This window comes from Trachemys scripta, chromosome 7 (assembly GCF_013100865.1).
Source record: "Trachemys scripta elegans isolate TJP31775 chromosome 7, CAS_Tse_1.0, whole genome shotgun sequence".
NCBI classification, from domain to species: domain Eukaryota; kingdom Metazoa; phylum Chordata; order Testudines; family Emydidae; genus Trachemys; species Trachemys scripta.
Genome location: NC_048304.1, coordinates 83,271,044 through 83,294,454, shown reverse-complemented (window position 1 = coordinate 83,294,454; position 23,411 = coordinate 83,271,044). Strand labels below are relative to the sequence as shown.

At 47.1% G+C, this 23,411-nt stretch overlaps 1 protein-coding gene across 1 annotated transcript in view; it reads right to left on the bottom strand.

Annotated features, from left to right (window-relative positions):
• Positions 1 to 11,397: 11,397 nt before the first annotated feature.
• Positions 11,398 to 23,411, bottom strand: part of TSPAN15 (tetraspanin 15) — a 33,884-nt gene continuing 21,870 nt past the window's right edge. The window contains exons 4-8 of the mRNA XM_034776543.1: positions 19,147 to 19,242; positions 17,073 to 17,189; positions 14,802 to 14,849; positions 13,230 to 13,346; positions 11,398 to 12,743 (exon numbers count right to left, since the gene is read on the bottom strand). Coding sequence (XP_034632434.1) covers positions 12,591 to 12,743; positions 13,230 to 13,346; positions 14,802 to 14,849; positions 17,073 to 17,189; positions 19,147 to 19,242 — 531 coding nt within the window. The 3' untranslated portion in view covers positions 11,398 to 12,590. The remainder of the gene's footprint in view (positions 12,744 to 13,229; positions 13,347 to 14,801; positions 14,850 to 17,072; positions 17,190 to 19,146; positions 19,243 to 23,411) is intronic.

Genomic DNA, 23,411 nt, shown 5'->3' with positions numbered 1-23,411 from the left:
GCACACCTTGGGTGGGTTCAGGGATTACTGGTTCCAGGTCCAGGGTGAAAAACGTATCCTGACTGTTGGGGAAACCGGTTTTCCGCTTCCTTGCTGTGAGCTATCTTCAATGTCTTCATCATCATGTTCCTCGTCCCCAAAACCCGCTTCCGTGTTTCATGATTCTCCATTGATGGAGTCAAAGCACAGGGTTGGGGTAGTGGTGGCTGCACGCCCTAGCATGGCATGCAGCTCAGCGTAGAAGCGGCATGTTTGCGGCTCTGCCCCAGACCTTCCGTTTGCCTCTCTGTTTTGTGGTAGGCTTGCCTTAGCTCCTTAATTTTCACGCGGCACTGCTGTGCGTCCCTGTTATGGCCTCTATCCTTCATGCCCTTTGAGACTTTTTCTAATGTTTTGGCATTTCGTTTACTGCAACGGAGTTCAGCTAGCACTGATTCATCTCCCCATATGGCGAGCAGATCCCATACCTCCCATTCGGTCCATGCTGGAGCTCTTTTGCGATCCTGGGACTCCATCATGGTTACCTATACTGATGAGCTCTGCGTGTTCACCTGGGCTCTCCACCACGCTGGGCAAACAGGAAATTCAAAATTTCATGGGCCTTTTCCTGTCTACCTGGCCAGTGCATCTGAGCTGAGAGTGCTGTCCAGAGTGGTCACAATGGAGCAATCTGGGATAGCTCCCAGAGGCCAATACCGTTAAATTGCGTCCACACTACCCAAAATCCAACCCGGAAAAGCCGGTTTCAGTGCTAATCCCCTCGTCGGAGGTGGATTGAAGAAATTGATTTAAAGAGCCCTTTAAATTGGAAAAAAAAAAGGCTTCATCGTGTGGACGGGTCCAGGCTTAAATCGAGGTAACGCTGCTAAATTCGACCTAGTGTAGACCAGGCCTTACTGTGAAACGAAGGGAACTTCTGTGTGCAGGATGTATGGTAACATGGAAATAAGCATCCTGGAGGTCGAGGGCCGAGAGCCAATCTCCCTTCTCCAATGCCGGGATTATGGTTGCAAGGGTAACCATCTTGAAACGCTGAGGTCTGATAAACTTATTTAGCTTGCGCAAGTCCAATATGGGCCTCCAGCCACCCTTTTTCTTTTGGGTGAGGAAACAGTGTGAATAAAACCTGGTCCTCCTGTGTTTGGGAAGTACAGGTTCTACGGCACCAAGTTGCAAGAGGTGATTTATTTCCTGCTGTAATAGGTGCTCATGAGAAGGGTCCCTGAAGAGGGACAAGGAAGGGGGGTGGGTTGGTGGAATAGAGGTGAAGGGGATGGAATAGCCCTTGCGTATAATTTCCAGAACCCATTCGTCCGATGTAATGGTTGCCCAGACCGGATAGAAAGGTGTTAGGCAGTCTCCAAATGGACTGGAATCAGGAGATGGTTGCAGCAATGGAATTTGAAGGGCTCTCATGCCCTCGACCAACACTTCAAAATGCTTGTCTAGAAGTAGATGGTTGGGACGTGGTGGCTTGCCCCGGTGTCTGTCATCGTCTTGGCTGACATTGTTTGCAACGTGGGTAGTACTGTCTCTGTGGTTGAGCACAGAGCAGTACGGAAGCGCTGGGTGTAAAATGCGCCCTGTTTCTTTTTGTTATCAGGTACATGAATTCACAACGTTTTCAGCCTGGCATGGGAGGCCTTGAGTGTATGCAAGTCTGCATCCGTGGTGTCTGCAAAGAGTTTCTGTCCCTCAAAAGGTAAGTCCTTGATCATGGCCTGGATTTCCTTGGGGAAGCTGGACAAGTGGAGCCAAGAGGCCCTCTGCATGACTACTGACATGGGATGGAGCGAGCTGCCGTGTCTGCAGAATCCAATGATGCCTGCAAGGCCATCCTGGCAATCAGGGAACCTTCTGAGATGCTCACTTTGTATTGTTCTTTTTTGTCTGTTGGGAGATGCTCAATAAACGTAGCCATCTGTGCAAAAATGTTGTGAGTGTATTTGGCTAATAGTGCGGAGTAGTTAGTGATGCGTAACTGAAGAGACGCTGAGGAATAGGCCTTCCTACCAAACAGGTCAAGGTGTTTCCAGTCTTTGTCGTAAGGGGTGGTACGAGCCAGGTGATGTTTTCCCCTTGATTAATGGCTTCGACAACCAATGAGTTTGGGCGAGGGTGAGTGAAGAGGAACTCAGGCCCTTTTGCTGGCACATAATACTTCTTGTCTAAACGTTTACAAGAAGGTGAGGCCATGGCCGGTGTCTGCCAGACCGTTTCTGCAGGGTCCATATGGGAGAATTAATAGGTAATGCAATCTTGGCTGTAGGAGAGGCATGGAGAATGTCAGTGAGCTTATGCTGTGTCTCTTTTAAGCAGATGCCTAGGAAATCAGCCTCATGCTTGAATAGATCTTGGAAAGATTTAAAGTCGTCCCCCGGTGTGGGGGGAGGCATGATTGTGTCCTGTGGGGACGATGAAGCAATATGGGTAAGAGGTAGGATGTCACCCTCTATTACGGGGCCCGGCCGCCTATCCGCTGCCATCCGCCTCGCCGGGCCCCGCCGAGCCCCGGGCCCCGTCCAGCCCGAGTGGCCAGGGGACCCCGCACCCGGGGCACCGGATGGCTCCACCCTCTATTAAGTCCTCATTGCCCTCATGCTCCTCCCCGGTGACTTCATGGGAAACTGGGGCAACCAGTGAGGTAGATCTAGCTGATCTTGGTGTTTTGGATCTGGATTGGTTAGAGGGCTGAATATTGTGAGCCCTGTACAGTGCCGATGGAACCCAGTATGGTCAATTTGGTGGGAAGGCCCTTGGGGGGCATCCATTGAGGGGGTTACCACACTGTGGGTTGTAGCCCTGAGGTTCCAGGCTTGGGATGATGAATGGCTTGGGGTGCCCATCCCAACAGTCACTTCATCCTCCTCATAGCTTGAGAGAGGAGGGGCTAAGCCAGCAGGTGTAGCTGTGAGACTCATGGCTGGTCTGGCTGGGGTGCCATCTGTGCCGAAGAGAGGCATGCCCAGGGTGGAGGCAACGACAAGGTCTGCCTGGCTAACGAAATGCTGCGGCACCGGGAAGTGTATGAGGCACACAGAGGTTAGTCAGCGTCTGTGCTGCTGGTGCTGTGGGCTTGCTGTAATATATAGGAACAGCAGGTGGTGCCATAGAACTATTCAGTGCTGAGGACGTCAGTGCTCTAGGCTGTAAGGGAACAGGCTTTGTTCTTCTTTCAGTGATTGCTCATGTGCATTCCACAATAGGTGTGCGCACTCCCCACGTGCAACGGTGCTGGAAGTTTTTCCCTTAGCAGTACCCATAGGGGAGTGCCCCTAGCGTCCCCTGGAGTGGTGCCACTATGGTGTGGTATAAGGGGTGCTGCGCTCTCCCCCCTCCCCTCCAGTTCCTTCTTGCCGCCAGTAAAGGTGCTTCGGAACTGCTCTGCTCGAGCTCTGCTGTAGCTTTCCCTCTTTGGACTTCGTTAGTTAGTTAGTATCTGTAGTTACAAAAAAAAAAAAAAAAAGAAGAAGTTAGTTAGAATAGTTAAGTTTGCCCGGGTCGAGGCATGCCCTGCACCCCGGGCTTTAAGTCGTGCAACACTTGCAAACAGCCTATGCCTGTGAGTGATCTGCATGTGGACTGTTTACACTGTCTGGGGGAAAACCCACCTCAGTGACCGCTGCAAAATTTGCAGATCCTTCAAACCTCGGATCAAGAAGGAGCGGGACATTTGGCTCCGAGCCATTTTGATGAAGTCGTCCCTGACTCCAACACGACTGCACAGCTCTGCGTCAGCACCAAGCACCGCGGCATCTGTGCGTGGTGACCCAACGGTACCCTCTGCCAGTCGGCACCGCTCCCTGTCCACAGTACACTCTAAAAAGACGAAGAAGAGACCTTCTCCGCCAAGGCACTGGAGCAAGGCTGGGGGAGAGATTAGACCCGCGTTGTGCAGCTCTCGGTCCCCATCGGCCTTGCAGCCTCTGACTCAAGTTGAGCGGAGTAGCCCGGCCCACTCTGAGCCGACCTCGCTGGATGCCAGTGGCCACATACAGGTGCCTTCCACACCGGAGGCCCTGCAGGCAGCCCGAGACATTATGTCTCTACCGGTACTGTCAACAGCTCCCAGGTCCAGAGGCAAGCTGCCACTCGGACCCCCACAGTCACCACCTGGATGGTACTGGTCACGGTCAAGGGAAGATTCCCGACGCCATTCTTTGCACAGTGACTGTCCCACACGCAGCCCGCACAGGTCCCCGTCAACCCCCACCAGGTTGTCTGGCTGGGTGCCAAACAGCAGGGGTTCCAGGCACTGCTCTGCCTCAAGGGAACGCAGACCTTGTGATGAGAGCATGCCCCTCTGAGACCGGGACAGACAGCACCGGAAGTCGTTATCTCTGAGAAGCTATCGTAGCCCCTCGTGGTACGGATGTCGACGCCGCTCCCGCTCTTCGTCCCTTTCAAGGTCCCCACCACAGCACCGCTCCCGCAGCCCCAGGCGTCAATTGCTGTCACCCCACCATCGTGGATCCACCCATCGGAGCTGTTCGCGGAGCAGCCACCTCAGACAGTACTCCCGCTCCTCCATGCCGGGATCACGGTCTCGTGTTCGGACCGCTCCCGACACCGTCACTCGTCCCCGTCCCAGGATAGCGGTAGATCGTATGCCAGCCCGGCCTCCCTTCGAAGTCAACAGTCAGTGGGCCAGGTGAGTCAGGCAGGGCAGTCTGCTCTGATGGTGCCACAGCAGGTGCGGTGGCACTGGGATCCCTGGCCAGTGCCATGGTACCAATGGGCCCCATGGGCCTCGACGCAGCCCCCAGTGGTGGCTCACTCAGTGGCTGGTGCCTCGGAAAGACCGTCAGCCTCCCTCTCTGCGCCTCCCAGAAAAGAGTCAGTGGAGTGCTCATCCCCAGTCCCGCACTTAGAAGGGACTAAGTGGTGGGGCCTGCAGCACCGGTGGGGATGCAGACCATTGCACCCCCCTTCCTCATCCTCCCCTGATGAGGCGATCATGGACCCATCTCCTCCCATCTCACAGGAGGACATGAAAGCCCACCAGGAATTGTTGAAAAGGGTGGCATCAAGCCTCAACCTGCAAGCTGAGGCAGTGGAGGAACCCTTGGACTCCCTCTTCAATGTCCTCTTGGCTTTAGCACCAGCCGGGTGGCTCTCCCACTCCATGAAGGGGTGGCAAATATCTCAAATGCCCTGTGGCAAACCCCGGCTTCCTTGTCCCCCATCTCTAAGAGGGCAGAACGCAAGTATTTTGTGCCCGCCAAGGGGCACGAATATCTGTATACCCACCACACCCCCACTCTCTAGTGGTCGAGGCAGTCAACCATAGGGAGCGTCAAGGTCAACCCGCTCCTACTCCCCAAGAATCAGGACCCAAGGAGACTAGATTTATTTGGTAGAAAGATTTATTTGTCCTCGAGCTTCCAACTGAGGGTGGCTAACCACCACGCCCTGCTGGGAAGATATAACTTCCATTTGTGGAGTTCAATGCCCAAATTTGCGAACTCCCTCCAGAAGCGTGATAAGCAGGAGTTTAAGGCTCTGGTTGAGGAGGGCATAGCTGCCACTAGGGCGGCCCTTCAGGCAGCGTTGGGTGCCGCGGATACGGCTGCACGGTCTATGGACTCTGCGGTGTCCATGAGGAGAGCGTCGTGGCTCCTGCTGTCTGGGTTGTCCAGCGAGGCACAGAACTCCTCGCAGGACCTTCCGTGCAATGGCAAGACCCTGTTTGCGGAACAAACAGACCTGAAGTTACAAGGTCTTAAGGACTCTCGCACAACATTAAAGACCCTCAGTGTCTATGTCCTGGCCCCGGCCAGGACCAAGTTCAAACCGCAGCAGGCTCCCTGTCAGGCCACCCGCTCCAGATACGAGCCCCCTTATAAAAAATCAAGGGACTATAAAAAGTGCCTACAAAGGCAATCTTGGCCTGCGCCCCAGCCTAGGCCCTCTAAGGGCAAGCAGGCGGGTAAGCACCAGTTTTGATGGGACGCCCGGGGACGACTTACCAGTTTGTGCCAGGGATCCACCCGACCTTCCCATCTTCAACCGCCTATGTACTTTCCTCCCGGCGTGGTCACAGCTGACCTTGGACTGATGGGTCCTCAACACCGTCTCCCAGGGCTATACCCTCCAGTTTCTTTCTACCCCACTCATCCACCCTCCCTCCCTGTCCCTCTTCAGGGACCTCTCTCAGAAGAGCTTACTTGAGCAGGAGGTGAGGCAGCTCCTTTGCTTAGGAGCGGTGGAGGTGATGCCGGCGGAGTTCAGACACAAGGGGTACTACTCCCACTATTTCCTTATCCCAAAGGCCAAAGGGGGCTTAGTCCCATCCTGGACCTGTGAGTCCTGAACCAGTACATGGTAAAGCTCAAGTTTTGCATGGTCTTTCTGGCCTCCATCATCCCCTCCCTGGATTCCGGAGACTGCTACATCGCCCTCGATCTATAGAATGCGTACTTCCACATTCATGTATTCAAGGGCCACATGCGTATCTTCCACTTCACGGTAGGGCAGGAGCACTACCAGTTCACTGTCTTCCCGTTTGGCCTATCGATGGCTCCCAGAGTCTTCGCAAATTGTATGTCTGTGGTAGCGGCCTACCTCAGGCGTCGGGGGGTCCAGATCTTTCCCTACTTTGATGGCTGGTCAAGGGCAGCTCCAGGTCACAGGTACAGGATCACGTAACACTCCTCCTGTCCACGTGCACCACACTGGGAGTGCTGGTAAACAACACCAAGTCCACATTGGTACCGGTGCAATGCATAGAGTTCATTGGGGCGATTCTGGACGCGAGATCGGCCAGAGCCTCCCTCCCACCGGACAGATTCAAAACCCTAAGGGAGCTCATTAGCATGGTCACGAGGTTTCCCGTGACGACTGCCAGAGCGTGCCTTCAACTCCTGGGTCATATGTCGGCATGCACGTTCTTGGTTCATCACGCCAGACTCAGGATGCGGCCCCTTTGGCTCTGGTTGGCCTCGGTATTCTCCCAGTCCAGAGATAGGATGGACAAAGTCCTCACTGTGCCCAAACCTGTAATAGCCTCCCTATGCTGGTGGCCCTCCCCGGGGAACATGCTCCAAGAGGTCCTGATCAGCGGCTGGTCCCCAACTGCAGAGTTGGTGTCCAATGCATCGGACTTGGGGTTGCGAGCCCATGTGGGAAACCTCCAGACCCAAGATCTGTGGTCCACGCAGGACCTAGCCCTGCACGTAAATGTCAAGGAACTCAGGGAGGTCCATCTAGCCTGCGTGGCCTTTCGCTCATGCCTAGCAGGCAGAGTAGTCAGGGTTCTCACAGACAACACGACCTCAATGTTCTACATCAACAGGCAAGGTAGGATCCGCTCCTCAGCCTTCTGCGGGGAAGCCCTCAGGCTGTGGGACTTCTGCATAGCCCATGATATCTTCTTGGAAGCCCACCACTTACTGGGTGTCCGAAACTCTCGGGCAGATTGGCTGAGCCGGGACTTTTCCTCTCAGCACAAATGGTTGCTGCACCCGGAGGTGGTGCACAGGATTTTCCAAACGTGGGGCACTCCCCAAGTGGACCTGTTCGCAACCCAGCAGAACCACAGGTGTCCCCGCTTCTGCTCCAGGGGAGGGTTAGGCATGGGCACGATCTCCAATGCCTTCCTTCTGTCCTGGTCAGGTCAGCTTTTCTATGCCTTTCCCCCGATTCCACTGATCAGCAAGATCTCAAAAAAGATAAAGACGGACAGGGCCTGTGTCCTTCTGATCACCCTAGCATGGCCCAGGCAGCATTGGTAAGGGATTTTCATGAGCTTGGCAGTTGCCCCGTCATGGCCATTGCCAACCCGCCCTGACCTGCTCTCCTAGGACGAAGATCACCTCTTCCACCCCAACCTAGCAGCCCTCCACCTCACGGCGTGGCTGCTCAGTGGCTAGGCCGGGAGGAGAGGACTTGCTCAGAAGGAGTTCAGCATGTCCTCCTGGAGAGCAGGAGACCCTCCATGCGTCAGGCCTACCTGGCGAAATGGTCTCGATTTTCCCGGTGGGCCGCTGATCGGGGTGTCTCACCAGTGGGTGCTCTGATCCAGTTTATACTAGACTACCTCCTTCATCTCAGAGCCTAGAGCCTAGCGCCCTCGTCTGTCAAGGTGCACCTGACGGCCATATCGGCCTTCCACCCACCAGTGCAGGGCCACATGATACTCTCTCATGCCATGACGGCTGATTTCTTAAGGGCTTGGATCGCCTCTTGCCATATGTTAGACCCCGAGTCCCCCAGTGGGACCTGAACTTGGTGCTGGCCAGGCTAACTGGATCTCCATTTGAGCCGCTTGCTACATGCTCCTGGTCACACGTCTCATGGAAAGTAGCCTTTCTGGTGGCGATCACGTCTGCCAGACGGATCTCGAGCTCCGGGTCCTGACCTCCGAACACCCATACACGGGGTTCCATAAGGTACACCTCTGCCCACACCCTTCGTTCCTCCCCAAGGTGGTCTCCGCCTATCATATGGGTCAGGACATTTTCCTGCCAGTCCCCTGCCCCAAGCCCTATGCATCCAGTGAGAAGGAGCCACCTCCACATGCTGGATGTGAGACGGGCTCTGGCTTTTTACCTGGAACGTACAAAGCCGTTCAGGAAGTCTTCGCAACTGTTCATCGCCACGGCCGAACGCATGAAAAGTCGGCCGATCTCCACTCAGCGGCCCTCCAACTGGATCAGTTAGTGTATCCATACTTGTTACGATCTGGTGGGAGTTCCCCGCCCCCGATTGTGAGAGCGCACTCAACTAGGGTGCAAATCTCATTGGCTGTCTTTCTGGCCCACGTCCCTATTCAGGACACCTGTAGGGCTGCGGTATGGTCATCGGTCCACACGTTCACCTCGCACTATGCGATAGTCTCCCAAACCAGGGAGGACGCAAGGTTCGGCAGGGCTGTGCTCCGTCCCGAGTGTCTACGAACTCCTACCCACCTCAACAGATATAGCTCGGACTTTCCTATTGTGGAATGCACATGAGCAATCACTTGAAGAAGAAAAGACAGTTACGTTTTCCATAACTGGTGTTCTTCGAGATGTGTTACTCATGTCCATTCCGCATCCCGCCCTCCTTCCCCTCTGTCGAAGTTGTCTGGCAAGAAGGAACAGAAGGTTGGGGGAGCACGCAGCACCCCTAATACCACACCATAGTGGCACCACTCCAGGGGCCGCAGGGGGCGCTCCCCTACAGGTACTGCTAAGGGAAAAACTTCCGGCACCGGTGGACCTGGCGAGCACGCACACCTATTGTGGAATAGCCATGAGCAACACATCTCGAAGAACACCAGTTATGGAAAGGTAACTGTCTTTTTTGCCACGGCTGCCTGGCTCAGAGCTAGACCACACCGGGTCTTTCACTCCTCAGGTTGCCTCTGTACTGGAGGAACCCGGTGCCACAGGGTCTGAGGATCTGTGTGCCAATGGTACAGGGGCAGATTTAGCGGTCGGCGATCACTTTTTGCATGGCGATTCTCCCTGGAGGGAGGAGTGAGACCACTTCTTTGTTTTCATGGGGGCTGGGTCCTTTGTGCTCATCTTAGAGGAGGATCCCATGTCTGACATGGCAGTTGGTGAGTGAGTGAGCTGGTGGGGAGGGGTCCCCTGCTCAGGGTCAGAGGCAGGACGCAGGGATTTCTCCAGAAGCATCAGTTTGAGCTGGAGTTCCCTAGCCTTTCTGGTCCTTGCCGTTAACTTTTTGCAGTGCTGGCACTTCTGAGTAACGTGAGTCTCCCCCAGGCAGCGAACACACTGGGAATGACCATCAGAGATCGGTATTGACAGTCTACATGTGAGGCAATGTTTAAAGCAGGGTTGGGCAAACTACAGCCTGGGGGCTGCATCCCAGCCCAAGTGCTGACCCTGCAGACAGGGTAGTGCAGAGCTGCCTGGCCGCGCCTCCGCTGCTTGAGGTAAGCACCGCCCAGAGCCTGCAACCCCTGACCCCCTCCCGCACCCCAACCCACTGCGCCAGCCCTGATCCCCCTCCCGACTTCCGAACCCCTCGGTCCGAGCCCGGAGCACCCTCCCTCACCCTGAACTTCTCATTTCTGACCCAACCCCAGAGCCCGCACCCCCAGCCGGAGCCCTCACCCCCTCCCGCATTCATGGCCCTCCATACAATTTCCATACCCAGATGTGGCCCTTAGGCCAAAAAGTTTGCCCACCCCTAGTTTAAAGCCTGGGGAGCCAGGCATAGCCGTTTGAAGAGAGTCTCTGGGTTTTTTTTTTTAAATGGAAAGGGAAGAGACAGGAACCCTGCAGGGAACAGGAAGGGATAATTTTGGGCAAAAAGAAAAGGAAAAAGTATTCTGAGGAAGAGTATTCTGAGGCGCTGCTGTTGACCGAAGCCAACGGCAGCAGAGAAGGAACTGGAGGACGGTTGGCTGCATGTGCGCGATACCCACTCAGAGCAGCACGAGCTGGCTGCAGCACGTGCATGGCCAACCAGGGCTCTGCTACCTTAAATCTCTGACTAGAAACGCTGGGGTGCTCAAACACCTAAAAGTGGAGCACCCACAGGGACATTCCTCGAAGAAGAACAACTGAACTACTCTGTACTTGCCTGAGAGTTCATGAAAAATAGACTAGGGAGAGATTTTTCTTGTCAGTATCTCAAATGTAGTAAAGTTCATGATTGAACAGATCCCCTTTAAAACTATAATCAAAATTAGATTTAAACTATGGCTCGTGGGCCGGATTTGGCCTGTGAGCCATTTTAAGCCAGCCCACGAGCTCCTGCTGGGGAGTGGGGTCTGGGGCTTGCCCCGCTCCAGCACTCCATCTGGGGAGCAGAGTTGAGGGCCACTCCACGCAGCTCCCGGAAGCCACGGCATAGCCCCGCTCCAGCTCCTACATGCTCCAATGGCCCTGCTCCAGTGGCCTCTCTCCGGCACTCCAATGGGAGCTGCAGCAGTGCCTGCGGACAGAGCCGGAGAAGGGACATGCCGCTGCTTCCGGGAGCCACTTGAGGAAAGCGCTGCTGGGAACCTGCACCCCTTAGCCTCTCCCCAGGCCACAACACCCATCCTAGCCCTGATCCCCCTCCTGCTCTCCAAACCCCTCGATTCCAGCCCAGAGCACCCTCCTACATCCCAAACTCCTCATCCCAAGCCCCACCCCAGAGCCCTCACCCCCACCCTGCACCCCAATCCCCCACCCCAGAACTCCTCATTTCTGGCCCTACCCCGGAGCCCGCACCCCCCAACCACAGCCCTCACCCCCTCCCACACCCCAACCCCAATTTTGTGAGCATTCATGGCCCTCCATACAGTTTCTATTCCCAGATGTGGTCCTCGGGTCAAGAAGTTTGCCCATCCCTGAAATAAGGTGTTTGTTTTTTAAAACAAATCATAAAATTTATTGTTTATGAGAACAATCCAATTTGAAAATGAAATATCTGCACATATCAGAACAACTCCAAAAATCAATAGGCAATCTAGTTAATTTAATTGGAGGGGAAAATACAATATTTGCAAGATTTAAATTAGCCAAACATCCAATAACTCTCGTACAAAATCTGTATAGTAATAAACTGTTAAAAAGTTTGTCAAAGCATTACCTGACTGACTCAAACACTAGTGTATACCTACATTATTAAAAGGCACAAAAGATTCATCCATGAAAGTGTGCTGCATTACATGCAGCTATATTTTGTCATTAAATCAGTCACTGGGGTTGCCAACCCTCCAGGATTGTCCTGGAGTTCCCAGGAATTAAAGATTAATCTTTAATTAAAGATTATGTCATGTGATGAAACCTCCAGGAATATGTCCGACCAAAATTGGCAGCCCTAGTCAGGACCAGCATGAAAAAGTTACTAAACATGTATTTGATATTATAATTTAGCTCAATATACAAAGACACACAAGTCTCCCTTATGATTAGGAATCAATATGAAAATACAAACATTTAAATATGTCAAACTAGAATACAAAAGCTCTTTCAAAAAAGTTTAGCTCTGAGTTTTCCCAACATAAAGTATTCCTCACCACAGATCTTTCAGTAATCATTAGCAAACGTTCAGTCAATCACTGTCAAGCAGGGTAGGCACCAGGGCTTGTGTTTTGAGGGTAGGTCTACACTGCAATTAACCATCCACAGCTGGCCTGTGTCAACCTTGGAGGCCATTTGCTGCCTTAGAGATATAAATGAGCACAGGATGGGAGATACAGGACCTGTGTTAGAGGCAAACAGCCACCTAGGCCAGCAGAGTTGGGGAAAGCACCAAAATAAATGTTTGAACTAAGCTACAATATGGTGGCAACGCTTCTGCCTCTGCAGAACCCACATTCCTATAAAATACACCGGATTACCTGGCCCACGTTTTAATTCTCATGAGATTTAGCACTCTCCAGGGTATGAAATGCCCCAGAGTGCACAGCCTGAGAGATCCTGTGAAAATTCAAAGCATACTCAAAGTTTTGGGAAAAGCAGTTAAGAACACAAGGTGGAGAGAGTTAAGGTTCTGTTTTTGAAGTACACTTTTAAAAAAAAAATCAAAAAGGTTTACAGATTAATTAGGCTCAAGATCTTTAAGATCTGTGGAAATACAGACAAGCCACAACACAAGATTTGTTTTTTTTTAAACAGCAGTTGAGATCTTGCATGGCAGCTACATTACTCAGGATAACACATACAGCAACCTGCGCTTGCAAATTCAGTTTCTGATTTCGGCTGTGTTTCTTGTAAAAGATTCTCATTAAGTTTGTATTCAGCAATGATATCCTCTACGCGAGTTATGTAAAGTAAAGATAACAACACTCCAAGGAACTGTAAAATAAAACAGCAAATATAAATAGGAGACAAAGTTCCGCTTATCCAACACCTCTCACTCTACATTTTTATATATAAAAATTGGGGCCTCAAGCCAGTGCAATCTTGGGGAAGGGAAAATCCACATTTGGGAGGAACGAAGGAAATATATTAATGACCAGCTGATTTTAAAAAAAGACAATAGAGACTGATTGAAACCGCTCTGGGGTATGGAATGTTAGAATAAGTCTTAGTGGAGACAGATTAGTGAGCAGTGTTCAATTGAGGTGATTAGGGTCATGAAAAAATGCAAAATATGACATTGCTGTCACTAAATCAGTGGGGCTCTGTACAGGCACAAAGGTCCAGCCACATAAGTTTACAGAATACATAAACTTTAAATAAAACCATATTTTATTAACTATAAAATCAAATCCCATTTTGTTTACCGAAGCAATGAACCAAATATTCCCTTTAACGGACAATGTAATGTCCTAGCCTTACCTGGGGTAACAATATGCCAAGCATGACGCCAGCCATGATGCTGTAGTTGTCTAAGAACCAAATGAGTACTGCATTTGTGCATCCTCGGATATATATAATGTCTCGAACACTCAGAGGCTGTAAAATAATGAAATATACCTTCAAACAACAGTTTAATTAGAAGAGAATAGAGATGTATTTTTGGAATATAAAGGGACAAATTCTGCCTCATTCATATCCATGCGACCCCTCTGAATTTGGCACAGAGGGCTTATCACCAATAATAATAATAAATAATGCATTCTGAAGTTTTTCAAGTCTAAATAAGTGCTTTTTACATTCCATTTATACTTTGCTGAAAAAAATATACCTGATCCTAATTTTAGACCATATGGAATACAAAGGCATCTATCCACACTTTCAGCCCTACTTTTCAAGCTGCTGCTGCTGGAATACAAAAATACAAAACCATAGACAAAGTGCTATCCTGCCTTGCAATAGGCTCCAAGTAGGCTGGAGACAAAAGAATATAAGTCTCAATCCTACAATATTTTGAGCACTCTAGACCTGGACTGATAAGGCATTTGAGCCCATGAGTAGTCCCATTGAAATGAATGGAACTGCTCATGTGGTTAAAATCAAGCACATGTTTAAATGCTTTGCTGGATCAGGGCCAGACTGGAATGCTTAGCAGCTTGCAGGATAAAGTCCTCAGTCAATGAGCCTAAATGAAGGGAAAGATCATATTTAAAGGTGATTGCCAATCTAAAAAAATTGACAATTGAAATTGGCATTTTATGCTAAGTGCCTTATGAGAGAGGTATTTAGTCCAACAGTAATTCTTGTTCTACAAGCCTATGAAGTACAGACCTGTGGCAGATCAAGTTATTGGCTTCTGTTCAGTATGCACTCTACTGCTGTACTGTGGACCTGAGCATGCAGCCCTTTCTCACATGGCTAGTCCCAACAAAGCCCACAACACTGAAGTCAATGGACTACTCCCATAAGTGAGATCTACAGGACTGGGCCATATGTCACAACTACACTTAAAAAGCATTAAAAGACTGCTCACAAAAAATACGGAACATCCTACTTCCTCTCCAGTGTTACATTATTTTGTGAAGTTTTCTATATTTTATACCAACTATTATGGGATATAAGATACTGTAAGAACTAAAAGTAAGCTTTACAAAGATGTGTTTTTATTTAGTGAGAAGCCTTGACTTTCCTAAAAAATAATTTCCTGGTTGTAGTCATGGCATTAGTATTACTGAAATAGTCTGTTGTATACTGAACATGCAGCATTAGATGTTGGTCTGTATTTCTCCTATTTGGAAAGGAATTTTTCATCTGAGTCAAACCAGCAAACCTAAAGGTGGAAGAAAGAGAGCATTTCTCAGGCAAGCCATATGTTTCCTCATGGATTACTCTAGATAAATCAGGTTACTCTTTGATTTCTTTATACTTCAAAAATTGGCAAAAAAAAGTTAAAATAATGTAAGCATTATATTAATAATTTACTTAACCTTAACAAAATCCAGAAAGAAGGAACATGAAACACTTTACAATTAAGAGACTTTACAATTAAATTACCTCTCTGTCAATCATTTTATATCCACACATAGTGTTCATAATGTCTGTCTGAAAAGAAAAAATAAATGTCAAAAATTGGAAAAAATAATCACAAAAACAAATTTATTTTTACTTTTCACTTATTAGATTTATGTAAAAGCAACTTCAAAACTTGCAGTGAAGCCATAGCTGTGCCTACACAATCTCTTCTCCTCACAGGCCCTCCTTGTCCAGGTAGGATCATGTCTTGTGCATGGAGTCAGCATGGTTGGTTAGGCAGTTGCACACTAGGGTGAGCTGCTAGGTGTGCTTGCCACGGTGGGCAGTCAGGAAAAGGCATTCAAAAATACAAGGGTATTTTAAAGAGGGGGTGGCTTCCGGTTTCTGTGACACCTGGCCAGTAGAATTTATGGTGACTAGAGCAGTCACTGTCACAAGGAATGGATTATTGTAAGACAGCTGTTGGAGGACAGTTAGGGTAGACACAAGTCACAAAGTGTCTACACTTGCACTTTGTCAGTCTCAGTAGGTTGACCATGGCTTCACGCCATACAAGGAGGTGGTTTTACTGCATCGCTGTAATGGGGCACTTACTTCGGCGGATACAAATTTGAGCATAGGACATGCACAAATAGGTTGACAGAAAGTGACTTACGTTGACCTAACTTTGTAGTGTAGACCAGGATGAAGGAAAGTGTAGGCCCACTACTTAGCAGAGAAGGAGAGCTAATAATGGAAGACCCCAAGAAGGCGGAGGTGTTTTGTACCTGTTTTGCTTCAGTCTTCACTAAAAAGGTAAATTGTGACCAGATGCTTTACACAACTAATATTAACGATGAGGGGGAAGGAACAAAAGCCAGAATAGGGAAAGAACAAGTTAAAGAATATTTAGATAAGTTAGATATATTCAAGTTGGCAGGGCCTGGATCTGCACAGAAAGCAAACATTTAAATTTGACATGACAAATACAGTATAAAAGACAATCGGGTAGCCTTTTATCTAAGTTGGAGAACTACAAGTACCTGGGAACATGCAGAAAGATGTATGCAGCAAGTACAGATGTTAATGCCAAATTCCCTTATTTCAAAACTAATTTGGTCAGGATCAGGAAAACATGGAACTGCACAATGAACAAAGTTGAGGAACTATACAAGTACCTTATTTTTCTGTCTTGTACATAGACCTCACTTCCAAAGACTGAAACAAAGTGGGAAAGGCATTTCCACTATTTTTTTTTAATTGTGGACCATTTCCTTATCAAAGTTAGTGTTACACTTTGCGCCTTCAAAGTAAGAGCACTGGTTATAGAATGCTTGTGATGGGTATGGTAGATTTAGAAACTGTTCCAAACCACTAAACAAACCAGTACTTTTGGAAGGGTTCAGATGAAAAAAAAGAAAAGTTAGTTTCTGCCTGTCTCTCTGACAGCAAGCTGACATTCACTGCTTTTGGGCTCGCAGCAGAAAGAGCAGGGGTATTTTTGAGCTATTCAGACCAATTTTCCTGCTGTGTGTCATGCCATTTGAGGAAAGAAGAGGTTAGTTTCTCATTGTATGTATTCAGGTTTCTCACATCATTGGGAATGAACCACTAGTTAAGAGTGTGTGTGTACATACACGTGAATGCAACTTATGAGAATGCATATAATGCTAAAGGGAAAGCATGAACAGTCAAAAGAACTTAGGGCTGGTCTACACTGGGTGGGGGGATCGATCCAAGGTACGCAACTTTAGCGTAGCTGAAGTCGAAGTATCTTGGATCGAATTATCTGGGGTCCACAACGGCGCGGGATCAACGGCCACGGCTCCCCCATCGACTGCGCTACCGCCGCTTGCTCTGGTGGAGTTTTGGAGTCAACGGTGAGCGCGTTCGGGGATCGATATATCGCGTCCTAACGAGACACGATATATCGATCCCGATATGGCGGGTAGTGAAGACGTACCCTTAGAGATGACATGCAAATTAGCAAGGATAAGAGAAGTATTTAGTATGCAACCAAATCAGAATTACTTTCTCCTTTTTAAGTTCCTCAGAGTCACAGATCACCAGCTCCCACTATATACTATATTGGCCCCCTAACAACTTTGGGGAGACTACACTTAGCATAAAAACCTAGCAACTATGAAAATCTGTTCCTTTTTGCTTAATTAACAGACATACTTCCCAAGATTCTTAACTGATGAAAAGTTATTCTTTAAGAGAATGAGTAATTTAGGATAGTTATTTTTCTGTGAATCACTGAGATTTAAAGGAAACCAGCTAAAATAATAAGATCAAATAGAGTATACATACCTTATTGCTAATACAACAAGTATAGGGCACTCCACAGGCTAATGGCCCTGGTGCAGAACACGCATGGTACTGATTCTGTGACCAGTCTTTAAAATCTTCCCCACCACAACACTTAAACTTAAAAAATAAAAAAAAAATCTGTCTTAATAAAAATGTTTCTAATAATTGCAGAATCGATCAAATATAAAAATGAATTAATTTTAAGAAAGTTCAAATATCAGAGAGGAAAGAGGCAGCAGCTACTAAGGTATCTGCTTGTCATACCATTGACTCATTAGCAAAAGTTATAGGACAGCATGTCCCAAAATTGTAGTCAAAGTCACAAATAAAATATGCAGGATAAGGGAAAATCACATTTAAAATGCATTGGATCAGATTCAATGTTTCAAGAAAAATGCCCAAACATCATCTATAGAAGAATCCAGTAAAACCACAGGATTAGAGGCAAAATGAAAGAGGAAAAGCTGTCATCATGTCTGTAGAGCTGGTTAAATAGTATATTTTGCATAAAATTGTATCCACAGGAAAGTTTCTATCTGACTGACAAGGAGGGAAAAGCTAAATTGAAAGATCCAGTTTGTTGTTAATGTACATATGCCATGAATGGGTAGTGTTGAAGCTGGGGCTGTAATGGGACTATCAACTTTGCTTTGATTAGCAGGTGTGTGTATGTACATGGCATTGCCCCTGAAAACAGAAAGAATATTAAGACATCTAAAGAATCAGGCTCCTGAAGAGCAGGATCCAACTTCAATATGCTGTCTATTCAAAACGACTAGCAGCATTATGGATACATGTCATGTCCCACCACCATTCACTAAGCCATTACTCTAAGTTTGACAGTAAAAGTAACTGATACTCGGTCCCAGCTCTATTTCTGACAGATGGTAGATATTGGTTTGGATCTCAATAACACAAAACTTATTTCTTTTTTAGTTCAATTTTGAGTTGGTCAATTTTGACCAGGTTCCTATAGAAAAAATAAAAATAAAAGAGTTTAAACACAAAAAAGGTATTTTATCTAAGGATGTTCTTGCAAATTATAAAAAACAGCAGAATGTTTTCGAAGTGATTTAATTAACAGAATAGGACTGTGATCCTGCAAACAAAACAAATATAGTTAATTTACAGTAGTCCAGTTAGTTAAAAAAGCCCCCCGCTACTGCTTTTTTCAAAATGAGGAAAAAGTGTGTTTATTTATCACTGGTACTTATAATCATTGTCCATATACATAACTATTTGTAGAACATGGAAACTCTTAAAAGGGTCTGAACTAAAATGACAAGATATCTTAAAGACGGTTTGCTTTTGAAAACTTTTTCCATGTTTACTTTGTTTTTGAAAGTACTGTGGTGTTTCCATAATGATGTTACAAAATTTGTGCACCATCTAGAGCCATTTAAGAAAAAGGTTTTAACACATCTATACATTGTATAGGCTCCCTATACACACATCTGACCACTTTCTGTTTCTTCTATAGTCTCAAAAGTATATGTCAGAATTCTTAAATAATCCAATAAACATTTGAACACAGTAGCTTTAATAAAGGCTATGAGTCAACCACATATGCTATTAAATACTGTTCAGCTGCACTCAACATCATTTCTGAATTTTAGTAACAGATAGACCTCCTTCAGTAAGCATTTCAAGAAGAAATTTGAAGAATTTGTTTAATCAAAATACTTCATAGCTTTTGTAAGTGAGGCCCAGTCCAATACCCATTACAGTGGATTTCAAAGGAAATCTGCGTTGTCTTCAGAAGGATTTGGATCATGCCCTTAGTCCCAGATTCACATTCAGAGGTGTAGGGGTTGCAGTTTGCACTCCTCACACCTGGGAGGGAAAGAGGGCTTTAAAAGCCAACTAGGACTCCATAAAATCCCTGCCAGCAGAAAGTCTACAAGAGATTTTCCAGCTCATACAAGGGAGTCTATTCCCCCTGTTAATGGGAGTTAGATTAACACACCAATGGAAGAATAGGCTCCGTAATATTTATTATCAAGAGTGACATTCAAGGGTTTACCACGTTCCCTTCTAGCATTAGTTTTAATTAAATACTCCCAGAAAAACAAACCTGCTTTTGAACAAAATCCATTATGTTTTTGAAGTCCAGATCATCATAATAATTCCTAATTCCTCTTCGGATATTATCATTTAAAAAGTCAATTGTCTAGGGGACAAAAGCAAAATAAGATGCATCACTTACATATTCTACAACAATATTTAAAACTCAGCACTTATTGATAGGGTAACTAATGGGCATAAAACTAGCACAAACAGATATTCTGTCATAATAGATGTGGGTAGTAACTAAATTGGGCCCTGATCATGTAAAGACTTATTCACTTGCTTAATTTTAAGCAGATAAGTAGTCCCATTGACATCACTGATTAAAGTTTAAGCACATGCATATGTTTTTGGATCATCAGGGCCTTAGATGTCACTTTTTATGATAGTATAAATAATTAACATTGCCTAGCTCTTACATAGCACTTTTCATCTATAGAACACAAAGCACTTTACGAAGGAGGCAAATATCATTATCCCCATTTTACAGATAAGGAAACCAAGGGCTGGTCCACACTAAGCTCCCAGTTCGAACTAAGATACGCAACTTCAGCTACGTGAATAATGTAGCTGAAGTCGAAGTATCTTAGTTCGAACTTAAAGGTTCTTACCGCGGGTCCACATGTGGCAGGCAGGCTCCCCCGTCGACTCCGCCTACTCCTCTCGCGGAGCAGGATTACTGGCGTCGACGGCGAGCACTTCCGGGATCAATTTATCGCGTCTAGACAAGACGCGATAAATCGATCCCAGAAGATCGATTGCTTGCCGCCGAACCAGCGGGTAAGTATAGACGTACCCCAAGGGATGAAGAAATGAAGCGATTTGCCCAAGGTCACCCAGCAGGCTAGCGGCAAAGACAGGAAACAGCCCAGGTCATCTGAGACCAAGTCTAGTGCAACCTGACCCTTAACAAGTCAGCTCAGATTGTGGGATTGGGGAATGGTCCAGATCCCTGGCAGCTCAAGCGCAATGGCCTGCTAAAGGCAGCCCTCCGGGGTTAGAAGAGCTACAAATGGTAAATTCACAACCTATCTCATTTTTGGAATGCCCGCCAAGAACTTTTCCTCTCAGCTTACCCAGAACACCTAGTCGAGTTCTGGGAAAACACTTCATCCAGTTCTCTGGGATTCAAAAACTCAGTTCAACTCCAGCTACTCATTCGGATTACTTTATTAGGCATGTAACAACTCTATGCCCATCCTGGCCAAGCCCAGACACAGGGAGGTTAGGTACAGGATGGAAACATAATTACACATCATGTCACACACTACACCGTATATATACATTTTTTTCATGCTACTAATATCTATACTTCTTGAATCTAATTGGTTTGTACATCGTATAGATCATGTAAGGACCAATCACTTTGCAGATCATGTAAACCCCAATTGCTTATTTCCTCACCTTAATATTACAAGCTTATTAGTTCAGGGTGTTCCCGCTTATCGCAACCAGTCACCAGCACACAGTCTCTCACACCCTTGTTTACAGTGTAACCTTGCACTCAAATCAAGCTATATGCAAGTTTAGTCATGCCCAGCAAGACCTATGCCTACACTTAAAACTGACAGGATTAGCTGCATGGACCCAGGCACACTCCGTAAAGGGAGGCACAAGGTGGAACCAGGCTTCTTCCTGCTCTACCTTCCTTGCTGCTGCACATCCCAGCCTCTGTTGCCCTCCTTCCTTCAGGGTTATTCCTTGCATGAAGTACATGCTGTGGGGTCAACTGGGTTGGAAGAGATTTCATGGGTACATGTGGTAGAATTCATTTGTCTTTGATTTGCAAAATCACAACTTTGTCTGGTTTGCCCTGGCAGAATGAGTTAGATTCCCCTTCAGGTGATAAAATTAACAAAGAGGTGATTTGTGCTCTCAACCCCACACGAGTTAGAATAATGCCTCTTACTAGTACATTGGGTATCAGTCCAACTCTCCTAAAGAAAAGGCCTGGAGACGCATGGAGGCCTAGGCACTTAGAAAATGTTGTTCACTCTCATAATTTTATCCAAATTATGCAATCCTTGCAATATTTGGTTGTTCTTCTTAAATCCCAAGCTAATGGAACCATGTGATTATGTAAGACTCTCAGCTTCCATGTTTTAAAAAGTTTCTAACTCTCAAGGTTGCGGAGAAAAGATTAAAAACATGAATCCTAAAGGCTGTAAAACCAGATGGGCAATAAGTGGATCTGGTTTTTATTTTAAAAAGACACATTTTATGAGGTCTGACTCACAATTTTTGTATGCTTGAGTTGGCAATACTGCTTATGTAAGGCCTGGTTGTTATATAAGGCCTCATGAAGTGCTCTGCACAAGACTGTGGCCTTGATCAGGCTTTAGAACAGCTGCAGGACTTGGTAGGACTTGGAGTAACATGGGTTCACTTTGGGCCAGAATAGGTTAAGATGCTCTGTCTTTGAGCATTGGAAAGCTGTCTTCCCTCCTTTTCACTGCTGCCAGGAAAAGTGCCTTTAGAAAACACTTTAAGTTAAAGGTTTAGTACAGTTCCTGTCACTCATAAGGTTGCCAGGTGTCTGGTTTTAGACAGGACCACCTGGTCAAAAAGGGACCCTGGCAGCTCCAGTCAGCACCGCTGACTGGACCGTTAAAAGTCCGGTTGATGCGGGGCTGGCGGGCTCCCTACCCGGCTCCACACAGCTCCCGGGAAGCGGCTGGCATGTTCCTCCAGCTCTTAGGCGTAAGGGCAGCCACAGGGGTTCCATGCATTGCCCCCGCCCCACGCGCTGGCTCCCCCCGGCCAATGGGAGCTGTGGGGGCAGCGCCTGCGGGCAGGGGCAGTGCACAGAGCCTCCTGGCTGCACCTCCACCTAGGAGCCGGAGGGACATGCCAGCTACTTTCCGGGAGTCGCCGCCTGGAGCCCGCACCCTGAACCCCCTCCTGCACCCCAACCCTCTGCCCCAGCCCTGAGCCCCCTCCTGCACTCAAACTCCCTCCCAGATCCCAGACCCCAGAGCCCCTCCCACACCCCAGCCCCCTGCCTCAGCCCGGAGCCCCCTCCTACACTCCAAATCCCTCATCCCCGGCCCCACCCCAGAGCCCGCACCCTTAGCCAGAGCCATCAGCCCCTCCCACACCCCAACACCCTGCCCCAGACCAGTGAAAATGAGCGAGTGAGTGAGGGTGGGGGAGAGTGAGTGGGGGCGAGGCCTCAGGGAAGGGACAGGGCAGAGGGCGGGGCAAGGGTATTTGGTTTTCTGAGATTAGAAAGTTGGCAACCCTAGTTACTTGGCCAAAATATTTCAATTCCTGTCTCTATCCTCACTGCTCCCCTGCCATTCCCAATGATACAAAGCAGAATAATCTCTCATCAAACATACAAATAGTTTATGGTCTAACATGAAAATAAATAATTGTGCTAAAGATCATTAGTGAAACAAAGAGCTTCAGTTTCGCTGGTATAGAAAGGAGAGGGAAGAAATGAATATTTGCATACTTTACAAACATGGCATTGAGCACATATAAAAGTCATCCAGAAAAGAAGCTGTAGATATAAGAAGCGATGTCTCCTGAGCTCAATGTACTGGGAACTACATAAATGAATCAAGAAGAGAGCCTAAGAGGTAAGAAAAAATGTCTAGAACTTTTCTCTTTTAAGCATCCAATACAGTCACAGCCTTCCTGAAATGGACAATCCTCAGAACCAGAACACCTCAATCTTCCTTACAAATAAAACTTCCATAATTAAGAAATGTATCAAGACTAGACTTCACTGGTCAGAAATAGGTACAGTAGTTTCCTTAGTATGTAGAGAATGCCCCACAATAAATAAAGTCTGTAGAAATAATAAAGTATCGTGTTCACTTCTTCGATTCTGTTAATATTATATTTCTTAAATCCCAATAAAACAAACATCTGCAGAAAACAATTGATTATATAAGAAATCTAATCATCATCTTTTTGCCAATATCAAATACATCCTTTATCCAAGAGTCAAAATCCTGCAAGTGGGTGGACTCAACTGATGGGTCTTTTAATTTCTAGCTTTTGTACACTTATATAAGAGCATCCCAAAAGAAGAGAATAACACTGTAAAAGTCAAGAATATATCAATAAGAAAACCAAATTTGTCTTCACAATATGCAAAATTAAACAATGAAAAACTGAAAATTAAATAAATAGTTTAGCGTTTGAGTCTATAAACCTGTATTTCTTTATACCTAGTTGAAAACAATTGTGAGGGAGCACACATAAAGCAAGCTAAAGATTTATAATACATTTGTATACCAAGATCTGCATACATTAATCACA